At 38.4% G+C, this 14763-nt stretch overlaps 1 protein-coding gene across 1 annotated transcript; it reads left to right on the top strand.

Moving 5' to 3' along the window:
- Window positions 1-90: 90 nt before the first annotated feature.
- Window positions 91-10264, top strand: LOC124282407 (cilia- and flagella-associated protein 161-like). Its single transcript, XM_046718387.1, has 7 exons — window positions 91-296; window positions 2671-2760; window positions 3613-3812; window positions 4667-4745; window positions 5842-6000; window positions 7028-7101; window positions 9488-10264. The coding sequence occupies exons 1-7, from the start codon at window positions 228-230 to the stop codon at window positions 9642-9644; spliced, it is 828 nt and encodes a 275-aa protein (XP_046574343.1). The 5' UTR covers window positions 91-227; the 3' UTR covers window positions 9645-10264.
- Window positions 10265-14763: the final 4499 nt, after the last annotated feature.

Below are 14763 nucleotides of genomic sequence, written 5' to 3'. Positions count from 1 at the left end.
TGGATAAAATTCAGTTCGTCGGGCAAAGTTAAAAATAAAAATCAAATTTGAAAATTTTCCGACTTCATTCATCATTCGACTTATCATTTCCCAATCGTTCAATATATAACAAAATTAGTAATTGTTTTAACATTTTAGTGTACTAACTGCGGTCCTGTCATGTTGCCAAGGTAAACTTCTCAAGCATCATCTGGCAGTTCGGGAAAAGGCATTGGAGTAGTATCATCATGAACGTGAGGACATACAACCCGTCCGTCAGAGTTGGCAATTGGAATGAAGACATACAGCTAGAGGAGGTAATAATTTAACAAACGTGGGGGTTTAGTTGATACGAAGGTATCAGATATTGAACTGTGTTTAGGCAGGTACAGTCAGTCATATTGCACATGTGAAATGGACCTGTGGCTGTGCGTCAACATTGGGTAGTCTCGAATCTATCAGAAGTAATATCAGGGTAGCTCGGCATTAGTTTAGAGTATGGCTCAAGCACTTTTCATGAGAGGATTGTATTGTCACTGTAAAGGATTACAAAACGTTGCATGCATTCACTGTTATTTTAAATCAATATAAATTTAGAAGAAAACGTGAATGGAATGGAATTTTGCGATAGACCGACGAGGTACAGACCCGTGCCAGTTATATTCGGACACTTGACGTAATTTCCATAGACTTACATGTTAATTTAGTGTGGCATAAATAATTTTTATGTAATTAATTTTCGTAAGATCCAAGTCAAATTTTGCACATTTGTGAGGAATCATCTTACCTACAATCACATAATTTCTGTTTAATTTTCCGTTGTTTATTTATCGAATGGCTACAAGTTTATCAACATATGTACAGTGCCAAGAACTCCTTTAACATAGCGGCCTATGGGATTGTGGTTGGAACCAGACATAAGTTGATGATGTGATGTCATTAGTTAAATAGTGGTTGGAAAACTGAACTGAAATAATGTGCGCAGAGCAGAGATGATTTCACATTTGCCTGTCAAATTTTACGAAGATCCATCCTAAACTCACTTCATGAAAATTATTTATGCTACACTGAAATAACATCTAAGTCTATGGAAATTACGTCAAGTGTCCGAATATATCTGGCACGGGTCTGTACCTACTCAGGTGAGCTTTATATCATAGCCTCTCACTACTAGGAAACTTAATTTGATAGAATGGTAATGTTAGAACTAACACAAAGTGGGTGATTGCAACATCAGCTTGGCTGCATCAAACATGGATAGTTAGATTTGAGAAAAATAAGTATTGCGATCATATTGTGACATGCATGCCAGTCTGACATGATCTCTCTGATGAGCTAATATAGATGTGACAAACGTACAGATTATCATCCTCTGTTTATCAGCTGAATGCCTATGTGAGTTTCACAAATAGAAATGACACCCATCTAGGGTGCGTTGCAAATATATATCTCTCAGAAGCAAATTAATCATTTATCCCAGGTTTGCAACAGCTTGTAGTGCTAGTCCACTCTTTCAAAATGGTGGAGTGAGTACCGTTTGATCACCTTGCATTAATGAAGAGCGTAATAAAAAGGTCTTGATGATGAGCTGATTTATGAATACTAATGACTAGGGCTGCAACGATTATACACTATGTGGCGAATATGATACGTATCATGAATATTGGTTAACGAATACGAATAATTATTCACGAATACAATATTGTAGTTAAGTGATTGATGTACAATATGGAACGCCCATGTTGACAGTTTTGATTTGTCACAGCAATAACCTGTGATCTCATGACACTCAAATTTGGTATGTAATCATGGTAATAGTTATAGTCGACAGTACTATGTGCAGTCTTGGCAAACTAACATGACTTGCACTACTGCAACGCTAGTACATGTTCCATTCTTGCATATCTCACTTTGGAAAAGGACATAAGGGTTCAAGTAAAACTTGCTATCTTAAAACAATCGTAATTATTCGGTTCTGGTGACCACGAATAATGAATTGAATTCATGAAGGGCTACGGTTCGATTCACCGAATATGCGAGTGAATCATTACAGCCTTACTAATGACTACATTGAAGATGTGGAACAAACTGAGGATGCTGGGATGTAAACTGCATATGCATATTTCTCAGCTGGTCCAGTCCAACATTTCTTGTTCATTTGTTGAATTCAAATTTCCCTCAGCTGCCACTTTGGTTTGAGAACAAGGCGACCTCACCTAGCAATTGGTGCGATTGCAAGTGGCTGAATGTTAGCGCTAGAGCTCCATTATTAGGTAGATTGCTGTAAATCACTTGTTTGTAACGCACCCCTATTTTGCACTATTCTTTTCAAGAAGTGAATGCTTATGCTGTCATGGTGCTTCATTGTTGTTGTTGTTGCTTCCACGTTTGCTATAAATAGGACAACATTCTCAGTGCCCTGTAGCCACTATTCCATCATCAATCTCTGAAATTTAAAATCAAATGATTCAGGGTTAAGATTCTCCTACAAAAAGAAAGAACCACAATATGAAAGTATATATCACAATATGAAAGTATATATCACAATATGAAAGTATATATCACAATATGAAAGTATATATCACGATATAATCACACCAACATTTTTGGGATGCACTTTGCATGGCGACCTCACCAAATTGTTTACACTGTCGCAAATGTTGATTTAATTTTAACCTACCTGTGTTTCAGGACACCCTGAAGGATTTCCTTGAGAGAAGGCAGAATGGCCAACTCCTCATCCAGCAGTCTCACAGTCTTGGAGCAACATTACTCCAGAAGGTAAGCGGCAACATGCTCTGTCATCAGAAGAGTTTGCATGGAAATCATCTGAATGGGTATAAGATTAAAGCAGCCTTCACACGGCCAACTAAACTTTGGCAACACGTTAAAATTTAAAGGTTGTCAAACTCGTGTTTTCACGCGTGAAACACATATTGTCAAACTTTCGACCAAAACATTGTGTGACATTTTCGTTGACTGCAATTGGTTGTTTCTGATCAACACGAGTTTGACAACACTTCACACGTTTGACAACACCGAAAAGTTTGATGGAAAACTTGGTGAGAATAGAGACCGATCCTATTTCTCAACATCAGTTGACAACTCTTAAATTGGTGTTGATGGCAAGTTGTTGAAATGTTCACACTGTCAAACTCAAATTGGACAACATGTGTTGTCAAACTTTAATTTGCCGTGTGAAGGCCGCTTAAGGCAGGCCAAGTGAACATTTGGTTCTGTGGTTGAATGCTTTTTGGGTTAAATTCTGTTTGACTGGAAATCCTTTTTTAAAATCTTTTTGGTTGTATTTCTGTTAAAAGTTGGCTGCCTAACCTGCTCAGCTACCGTGACTTCCCTGTGTGCTGGCGATTAGGTGCCTGACTCTGAGGGTGTGGGTTCGAATCCCGGATGGGACTCAAACCCAACAAAAGTACTGGAATCTGTACTTTACTAAGAAAGTGTAATCCCAAATATAACATATGTTAAATTTGACCACTTTCTAAATGGAATTGTGCAATCAAAGATGTCTACAGTTGTCACTATAGTTTTGTAGGAGTCTTTATTTTTATATAACAGTGTCACAGAGACACAAACTTTGCGAATAAACTTGAGCATTGATAACTCAACTTCCAGAGAGACCTGAGTGTATCACTTGATGGATGTGTCCACTTCGGAGATGTTGTGATGCTGACATGCCCGGAGGCAGTAGACAGAACCAAATACTCATCCGGCGTTAATCCCCGGGACCAGTGTGCACTGGCTGCCAGTTCCATGGATATAACTGGTTCCAGGAACATGGAGCCAGTCCTGCGATCTGTGTTCGTCATCAAGAGGTGAGACAAGCTTCTGGTAGCACTGATTGGGTTTCAAGAAGTAATGTGTATATTTTGCATCTATGGCATTTGACATATTAACAGATCTGACATTAGGCATTATGTTGCATGGTAATTGGGTGGTATATTTCTGTGATGAGCAAAATACATATTAGTCTGTCATACAGACTCTGAAGCAAATATATCCAAGAAAGCCCACGCAAGTCTAGAAAATGTGGCAAGTCTAGATTTCCGAAGCTACTGAAAATGAAGAAAGTCTCAGCACTCCCATTCACTATAGTTTGCTATGAGCTTTTTTTTCTGTAAAATATGTTCATTTCAGAGACTAGTTATTAGTCTAGACACATATCTGACACAGATTAAAGTTGTCATTTAAAAGCCTGCCCAGAGTCAGTCAAAATTGTTTTGGTCTTAGATGAGATTGGGCAAGTAAGGGTAAGAAAATGTAACTGAGCCTGCATATGTAGCAGTATGTCTGTTCATCAGTTTGTTGATTGTGGCCTACATCATCACATTTAAAACATTATTTTAAGGATTAATTGTAATCATGTTCAGAAGGGTCCTGGGTGCTGTTGAACAAAGCGATCTTAGCGCTAAGGTGACCGTAACTCCCATACCTTAACATAGACTTAAGGTAGACTTAGCGCTAAGGTTGTTTTGTACAACGGCACCCTGGAGTGTTTTTAGGCTGCTCCTATGGTATTTGAATCTAGGGAACCCCTGATAAGTTAAGTGAGTATCAACCTCAGGGTTAAGACATGGACCCCATGAGTTCTAAACACTGGAAATAATGGGATGGTATAAAGTCTGGACAATGGGGCATTGGTGTGTATATTGTGTCTGTATTGTTTCAGTGTGGACGGTTCTGCAGATGCTCAGCCTCTGAAATATGGTCAAGCTTTCCACCTCTCTACTGTTGATGAGGCAGGGAATGTGAGTCTTTTGAACTGCATTTCAATCTATTAATTGTAGCGGCCATCTATATCAAGTTTCTGACACCTGGGGTACACGCTAGGGCTGGGACAAGTCCAAATTTTCTACCCGGGTACCCCATCCCCTATTACCCTACCCAGATACCAGTTGTGCTAATTCCTGACATCAAATTTGCAAGAAATGACAATATATTCTTCAGCTGGAGGCTAAAATTGTGAATTTTTCAATATCTTAACCATGTATTATATTCAAAAGAAGTGACTGTAAATTATGTCTAAATCTTCAAAGACAATACAACCTGTTAATCATGAAAGATTAACATATATATTGTTTAATCTATTAGTCACATGATCATAACGGGCCCAGGTATTGAGACGGGTACCCAGGTCCAACTTCGGTGCCCACCTGACCCGGGTACCTGGGTTACCTGTCCCAGCCCTAGTACACACTGCCAAACATTAAAAAAAACAGCAAGTGCAATCTTAGTGACTCACGGCTGACATCACCTTTCAAACAAAAAAGAAAGTTCTTCCAAACTGCTGCTGTAGGGGTTGTTGTGAGCATGGATTCTTCAGATATGTACCCTAGCCAAAGTCAGAATACAGAAATGTACCCTAGGACAAGTCCAAATTGTGCCCTAGGACAAGTCCATTTTCTGAGCATTGTGCCACACTGTACCAGTGTTTGCTAATTGATCAACAAGAAAACGTCCGGTATAGGACCTGTACACTAGCAATTTTAAAGTTATTTCCACCCCTGTTTGGTATAAGATACATTTGATTGCATTATATAAAATTTGAGCATACAAGCTAACAAATATACAGTTTTGGTTTTGGGTTGCAGAAAATGGACTCGTCCTCCGTGTAGGGTACTGGTTACGATTCTGTGTTTCGACTTTGTTTAGGGTACATTTCTGTGAACAGAAACATACCTGGGGTACATATCTGTAGTACCCGTGCAAACAGCAGCACTCTTCAGCCTCTCTGCTAGAGCCTAGACTGATCTAAAGTACTGGAAGATGAGATTACAATTACGCTCCACAGGTACCTTAACCACTACAGAGAATCTGTTTTTAATGCTGACTCAACACTTTCAGCTGCTGCTACACAGTGACCAGGTTTCATTCGGGAAAACTGCCAAGAAGTCTCGCCATCAACGGGTATCTCTAGTGTCCGAGGCCTCCTACCTAACGCAGTGGCAGGTCAAGTATCACGACCCGAGGCTCAGGATGGAGTTTGAAGGGGCACCTGTTCCAGTGAGTATTGTATAAACAGTGTGTAAACGTCTCTTGTAATAATTGGCATAAGTTTTGCAGTTCAGCTTTTTAATATGATATTATGGACTGTTCATAATTTATGGCTTGGGAGGATGGTGATGATTTTTATGGAGGAGCATGTTCAATGTGAATGAACCCCGCAAAGATTTATGTACAAAGTAAGTGACCCCTCCTGCATGTCATGTACAAAATCACCTACCTCCCACTTCTCATAATTCTTAAGCATAATTTTTGAGTATTTTTATGTACCGTACAAAATTGCTGACCCCCTCGTACATGTGTACAAAATTGATGACCCCACCCACCTCCCCAGAAGAAAATGGGTGAACGCCCCTTAAAATTATCATCACCACCCCTAGCCATTCAAAAGCCCTTTATAAAAATTTTAATATTCCAGTTTCCTCCTGTACTCTCGTTAACTGATCTGTACCCTCGTTAACCGATCTGTACCCTCGTTGTCCTCAAATATACAAAGGCAGTTGATGTGTGCACCAGAGTTTCTTTATAAGATATACCTGCCATACATTCATGCTTTATGTGAAAGAGCCGCTGTAAAGAAGATGAAGGGAGGTAACTCTCATTGCCTTTGTCAAATGCATGGCCCCAATATGTCTTGTTGCTGTACTATTGAAAACAAGCAATTACATGAAGCTAGATTACACTATAGTTTGTTAAGTTTATGCATCATAAGTCAAAGTTTACATTTATTTTTAGTGGTTTTTTTTATTGATTGTAATATGAATGTGAGTGGGTTAAAAGATTTTGGTCATATTTTTTTCTTCATTTGAATACCTTTCAATGTCTCAAATTTTCAATCCCAAATTTGAACTACGGCTGTAATGCTGTTGTTCCAAATCAAATTTCTGGTCTTTGAACACTGAAATGACACACACAAAACTGGAAGCACAGTAATCTTCAACATTTAAGGTGATCGATGCAGTTGTCTGAATAAAAACACAATGGTAAAAAACCTTTGACGTGTTTGATGGAAATATTTTTGTTGCAGGCAAATGACTTAGTGATCATCACCCATTGTAAGACAAATCAGAATCTGGCTGTCGAGCAGGCCTTCCTTTTGGGGTAAGAGTATTGATATATCTGTTTAAACCTACGATAAAAAAATGGCATATTTCTAGTGTGTGTAACCCATGAGGATCCAGGTTAGACTTGGTCTTCAGTAACCCATGCTTGTCGTAAGAGACGACTAACGGGATCGGGTGGTCACTGACTTCGTTGACTCACGACATCGTATCCCATTTGTGTACATCGATGCTCATGCTGTTGATCTCTGCATTGTCTGGTCCAGACTTGATTATTTACAAACCGTTGCCTTATAGCTGGAATTTTGCGGAGTGTGGCGTAAAACTAAACTCACTCTCTCTCTCTCTTTAGTGTGTGTAGATTGTCTGAATCATGGCAGAAATGTAGTAGATGGCATAGTACCTGTTATGTAGATGTTACATATTCTCAGTTACATCATTGTTAATGTGGCAAAGAGATTTGTCATGTTTCTAATTTTTTCCTCAAATTACAATTTCAACTCTCGAACACTCTATACTGTCTCTTCTCTTATCTTGAACACACTTGACTGACCTTGCCTTGATGCACACTATGCTATCTCAGCCATGCCTTACTATCTCTGCCCTTTATTACACCTCACTGCCTCTTATCAGTATTTGATTACTGCTTACTGTCTCTCTGCCCAGCCCTTGATCTCACTTTACAATATCCTCTAAGCCCTTGATCACACTTTACTGTCTCCTCTCAGCCCTTGATCACACTTTACTGCCTCCTCTCAGCCCTTGATCACACTTTACTGTCTCCTCTCAGCCCTTGATCACACTTTACTGTCTCCTCTCAGCCCTTGATCATACTTTTCTTTCTGATCTAAGCCTTGAGCACACTTTACTTTCTGATCTCAGCCCTTGATCACACTTTACTGTCTCCTCTCAGCCCTTGATCTCACTTTACTGTCTCCTCTCAGCCCTTGATCACACTTTACTGTCTCCTCTCAGCCCTTGATCACACTTTACTGTCTCCTCTCAGCCCTTGATCACACTTTACTGTCTCCTCTCAGCCCTTGATCACACTTTACTGTCTCCTCTCAGCCCTTGATCACACTTTACTGTCTCCTCTCAGCCCTTGATCACACTTTACTGTCTCCTCCTCAGCCCTTGATCACACTTTACTGTCTCCCCTCAGCCCTTGATCATACTTTACTGTCTCCTCTCAGCCCTTGATCACACTTTACTGTCTCCTCTCAGCCCTTGATCACACTTTACTGTCTCCTCTCAGCCCTTGATCACACTTTACTGTCTCCTCTCAGCCCTTGATCATACTTTACTGTCTCCTCTCAGCCCTTGATCACACTTTACTGTCTCCTCTCAGCCCTTGATCATACTTTACTGTCTCCTCTCAGCCCTTGATCACACTTTACTGTCTCCTCTCAGCCCTTGATCACACTTTACTTTCTGATCTCAGCCCTTGATCACACTTTACTTTCTGATCTCAGCCCTTGATCACACTTTACTGTCTCCTCTCAGCCCTTGATCACACTTTACTTTCTGATCTCAGCACTTGATCACACTTTACTTTCTGATCTCAGCCCTTGATCACACTAATTGTCTCCTCTCAAACCTTGATCACCCTTACCGGTAATCGTCTCATCTCAGCCCTTGGTCATACTTACCCGTAATCGTCTCCTCTCAACCCTTGATCACACTTACCCGTAATCGTCTTCTCTCAGCCCTTGATCACACTTACCGGTAATCGTCTCATCTCAGCCCTTGATCACACTAATTGTCTCCTCTCAACCCTCGATCACCCTTACCGGTAATCGTCTCATCTCAGCCCTTGGTCATACTTCACTGTATCAACCTTTGGCCACACTTTACTTTCTCATCTCAGCCCTTGATGACACTTTACTTTCATACCGCCCATGACTGCACTTTACTAAACTCAGGCAAACCTACCAACTTCAACCATGCTACCTATACTTCTTTTCTAGAGTTTGAGACCGCCTCCGTGGTGTAGTGGTTAGAGCGTCCGCCTGGAGAGCGGAAGGTCGCGGGTTCGATCCCCGACCGCGTCATACCAAAAGACATTAAAATATGGTACTTGTTGGTCCCTGTCTGACGCTCGTCTTTAATGGGTACAACAAGGACTGGTCGGCTCGGAGTCAGTATAATGTGTCTGAGTGGGGTATTCATGCTTCACTGCGGCATGGTATCTCAGTGGGCTAGCACTATAAAACCAGCTTCAGTCTGGGCTAGTACAAGCAGCCGCACTTACAGATACATACACACGCATGCACGTCGTCATATTAACGAAATATTCTCAAGCACGACGTTAAACCCAATTTCACCTCACCTGTATCCTTAAAGTGTCCTTAAATGTGATCCCAAATTTGATTATCATACATCTTGTATTATTCCGTGTTTGATTGTATCCTCAACTTTTTCAACAGAACCCCTATGGGCCGAGAATATGAGATTTCCTGTCACACCTTTCTCAACTCACACAAAGCTGAGGAAGACGTCAACAAATGGACATTCAAACTATCCATGCCAGGAAATGATATTTATCCCGTTGCCAAGGAAACCAGCAATGTAACTTCAGAATGAAGCCCTCCCACGTCAGCCAATGTAGAGCAGAACAACTGATTCCAGCACAGGGATTCACAAAACACAAGATAGTGACATATTTTAAGTTTCATTTCATATTTATGAAAAACAGTTCATAATGCCATGTAACAGGCTATGTTTTTGTAAATATTACAACAAATTCTAGTGACCTTTATCAAATCCTGTTTAAGTGAATACTTTGTGTTTTTTGTGTAAATAATGCCATCATTATAGATTAAATTGGGAAGTGCCATTTTCATGTTGCGTGGATTGGGGAAATTCTCATCCTTCAGTGACTTCTTTACAGGTTTATTGTTCTGTTTTTACAAATATATGATCTTAGTTTGTTCTGAATCTTTTTCTTTTACTTCTTGTATTTTATTCCATGGATATTATTTCTGAATTTGGTCACATGATTGTGTGAATAGACGTCAGTACAATACAGTTACATTCAGGGCAGATTTGGGCTTAATTGACATTAGCATATATGCAAAATCAGACATCAGAAATGTGCGGAGTTATGTCCCTTTTTGTCACTCATTTGTATGTTCAAGATTTTGCCTGCTTGTTATATGTTTAAATATATGTACATATATGTATAAAACATACATCAAAACATAGTCATGTTTGTCTTTTATTGACATCTGATGGCAAATGTCAACAGTCAACTGAGGTGTAGGAACTTACCGTGCAGAGTTGTGTCCCTTAGGTTTGTAACAATGTGCTGATTGTTAGTTTGAATCCAGATGTCAGTAATATTTTGGTGCTGGTGATTTTCAAAAGTCAGAAGCCTATGAAGCACAAAAGAAACTTAAAAGACAAGGTTATAAACTGCTGCAACATTAGTGTCCATTTACTATCGTTACCGGCCTACCAGCCCTCCAATTGGTCCATGTGTTACCACCGAGTTCAAACTACTTCAATGTGCTGTAAGCTTCCTGTCTGTTAGTGTTAACTTCCTTTCTGTGGTGTACAGAGATTACAAAATAAGTGGGTGTTGAATATATCGATAAATGTTTTGACTAATTCACAAGCGAAAGTGACTGGATAAATCAAAACGTTTAAAGATATTTGTGATCTATTTATTACACACAGGATGGGAAAACAGTGTGATCCATGATGACAAATCAAGCCGACGATGCCGGATGTAAGCAAAATGAAAGGGAGATATAAACTCTGTCATGACTACTTTATAGATGAAAGCAGGGCTCCAGATAATTTTTCAACATCAGGAGTACGTACTCCTTATTTGTTCAATATAGGAGTACTGGAAAACCTTAAGTGTACATTTAGAGTACTGAATGGAAATTAATGGACTATCAGTAATCTTGTGTTTCGTTTCATATATGCACCACAATATTGCTACTCTTATGTAAACAGGTCAATACACAATAAAACAATACTTTTTTCAGATAAATACGCCTGTAAATGATTCTAAGACCGTACACCATTGCTGTGGTGCGTATCTGCTACGTTTTCTAAATTATTTCCTACCGTATCGTGCATATTTTTTATCCGTACATACGCCGATACAGCCCTTATCTGGAGCCCTGTGAAAGTAAACAATTAGAAATATTCAAACCTACCAATCCCCAGGTCACCAAAATTAAATTTCAATTATACACTAACCTAATGTTTTGTCTGGTTGAAATTTTTGGTCAAAAACTACTTGAATGTGGAGTTGTAATTTTAATTCAAAGTATCGAGGAGGCAACAGAAAGTTAGGCATTATGACATCACTATCGTTGAATAACCTAGTTTGGTTACACAACATTCGTGGATAACTTTGAACTGGTTACACAACACTTGTTTCAAATATTTAAACTTCTCATAAAGGTATTCAGAACATGTGTGTAATATTTGGTAGTTTATGTTTCTTTCCTAACACTGAGCTGTGTGCAATATTCCAGCTGTATGACGGTGATCTGTAAATAATCTTGACCAGACAATCCAGATACTGTTAGGAGCATCTAGCCACAAAATTCTGTCTGTGAATGACTTGCATCAACCAAAGTCTCACCATCCAATCCCGATGAGGTTCCTCTGACACCAAGCATGGGTTACTGAAGATGAATTGGTAAACCAGGGTGTAGGAAACATTTAATGTATGTATGCAAATAATTTAATCTGGACCAGACAATCATGTGATCTTTATTGCCATATGATAAATGATGCCCAATCAACCTGACCACGTGATCCATTTTGCCACCTCTCAACACCAGCATAGTTGGCAGGGGCACTATTCTAACCCCAAATCCACCAGGAGCATTTCGGAATCAGACCTTCACATTTGCCTTCATTTAATGTCCCAACTTGTTGGTACTTTGGTGCTGCTACTCAAAGACGACAACACACATGCAAACTTATTTACACGATATATGAATTTTATTTTTATCATTTACCCGAGATGATTTAAATCATACAAAATTCTCAAAATATACACATTGTACAAATACATCATTGCTATTCAGCCTATACAAGACTAATCGATAAATCTTCTCAGACATGTAGGCAACAAAGAAGAGTTCAGTCAAAACATGGTTGTAGATCGGTTAGACAACGCCAAGTTCCAACACTCCAGGCAAAACGAATATTTATGTCATGCACAGAATTAGGTATAGGTGAAACTGTAGACATTGCTGAATAACTTTTAAATTTAAATCAATTTTACATGTCAATATTTTAAAAATATTTTTAGTTGTATTTTCATAAAAGATAAAAACATTTATTGAAGAACATGTCCTGTTTGTGAATACATCATTAATATTTAATGTAAATTGATATTCCGTAGTACAGTTCCCCTTACTTGTTTAAAATTCAATTATGTACACTTAGATTTACAGTTAGCTTTCAGACCAATACTCTCAGGGGTGGAAATAACTTTAAAATTGCTAGTGTACTCCGGAACAGTGGCACATGTAAAATCACTTGCCCTGATAATTTGTCCACTTTACCATCCGTTTTCTTGTTAAATTTTTAAAATAAACAACATAATTAACATTGGAAAATCAACTGGACACCAGTACAGTGTGATATACAAATTTGCTTGCCCGACAGAAAAAAACACTGGACTCGGACGTCACACAATGGGTTATTTCCACCCCTGACTCTTAAACCAAAAAACCTGAACATAACAAAATATTGCTTTTGAATTATTTGAAGCAGTTTTCCTATAATAACAATCTGTCCAAATTTGGTCCCTCCTTAGAAGAGCACCATTGGCCGACCAACTGTAGGATGACACGACTGTCCATTATGAAGATGTATGTGGCGTTAGATCAAAGAAAAACATAAGTGTTTAGCCCAGCAACACAAAGCAAACTTTGAACATATCGTAAGAATGTATTATTTCAAACTACAGATAGGATTACGAACATGTTCCAACTCCTAACATGCTATCATCTTAAGTTGATATTTACAAATGACATAATTGCGCTTATACAGCTAAGCAAAATGGGTGTCAATTTCAAAAGGATGCAAAATCAGCATATACCCTTCAGGCAGATTTTAACTACAACCGCTCTGTGGAACAGGGTACCGTTAAATTCATCACATTTCGAGGCATGTTCCTGTTTTAAGTAAGCAACAACAACTGTAATTTCTATACAACATTATGAGTGGGTATGGTTTTATGACGCTTTTAGCAATATTCCAGCAATATCACGGCGGGGGACACCAGAAATGGGCTTCACACATTGTACCCATGTATGAAATCGAACCCTGGTCTTCAGCATGACGAGCGAACAATTTAACCATAAGGCTACACTACTGCCCCTCAACATTATGCCTTTATGAGGGTATGTTGCTCGCGTGTAAAAACAAACGCTGTATAAAATTGGCCACACAAAGAAGCAACATTCAGCTACACTTCATGCCTGTCAACAATAACAAAATAATTCAGATATTATGAACAAAGAGCGAATGAAAGAACTATCACTATGGAGTGGTAATTACTGTTATATCATACTTCATATCGTCCTGACGAAGCTGATTTAACGTTCCTTGTAACCAGTCATAATTGTTAACATGATAGTTGCATCAATGCCAAGACCGGATCTTCATGACACAAATATATTTTGTTCTTTGTTCATGTATCAAAATATACTGGACAAAAATAGTTAGGGATATGTGTAAATTTTGAAATTATGAATAATGATCTATTTATTCATTGACACACTGATAAAATATGAATCATAAAAATAACAATATCCCTAACTTATTTTGTCCAGTATATGTATCTAATCTTTTGACAAATAATCGTATCACAAAACAGGATGTGTGCACCTATAAAACAATCAGAGTTGTGCCCCCCTGATTTCAATGCTACATACAAAACTTGAATCATACAGATAAAGCTTTAAAGTATGTATGTCTTACACGATAGACACAAGACAAGACAAGTCATTTGATTTTGGATTGTTACAATATTTGTTTTAGAAACAATAGTGTGGTTACTTAGTGAAAGTATCTTGTCTTTAAATAAACCTATGGAATGAAATTCAAGTACTATTAAAGCACATTTATTTCCAAGCAATTCTTTCCATAGATAGAAATTTAAGGCCCTGGATCAGACACTTGTCAACACAAGAATAATCAAATTCCATCATGGAAACTAAAAGTTCTTAGTTTCTACATACATCCACAAGTTTGTGATATGTGGAAACTCCAAACCTTTTATAACATACTAATTCCCTAAACAAATTTTCTCCTGCAAAAATCAACACAAATACGCAATTTTTCTGTCAGACATTTAATTTAAAGCACTATGTTGTGAAAGTGCCTTTGCCACAATGAGCCTTCATTCTGACTTCTGCAATGTTTCTGCCCTTAGATGTTTGCAATGTGTTTTCGTATGTGAAGAAACAATGCAAAAAAAAGGGTCAGTAAAATACAATGTATCAGCAGATTAACTGGGAATGTCAACAACATTATCACAATATGTTAAAGAATACTCTCATGCAGTTTAAAGTTATTATTCCTCTACAAATCGATGTATAAAACACAGATTCTTGTTTTATGAAACAACACAACATGTGGTTGTATAAAACACAGATTCTTGTTTTATGAAACAACACAAAATGTGGTTGTATAAAACACTGATTCTGGTTTTATGAAACAA

The sequence above is a fragment of the Haliotis rubra genome, unplaced genomic scaffold, assembly GCF_003918875.1.
Source record: "Haliotis rubra isolate DU_JTF1 unplaced genomic scaffold, ASM391887v1 Scf3, whole genome shotgun sequence".
NCBI lineage: Eukaryota > Metazoa > Mollusca > Gastropoda > Lepetellida > Haliotidae > Haliotis > Haliotis rubra.
The sequence above is the reverse complement of the archived record's forward strand: the minus strand, read 5'-3'. Positions and strand labels throughout refer to the sequence as shown.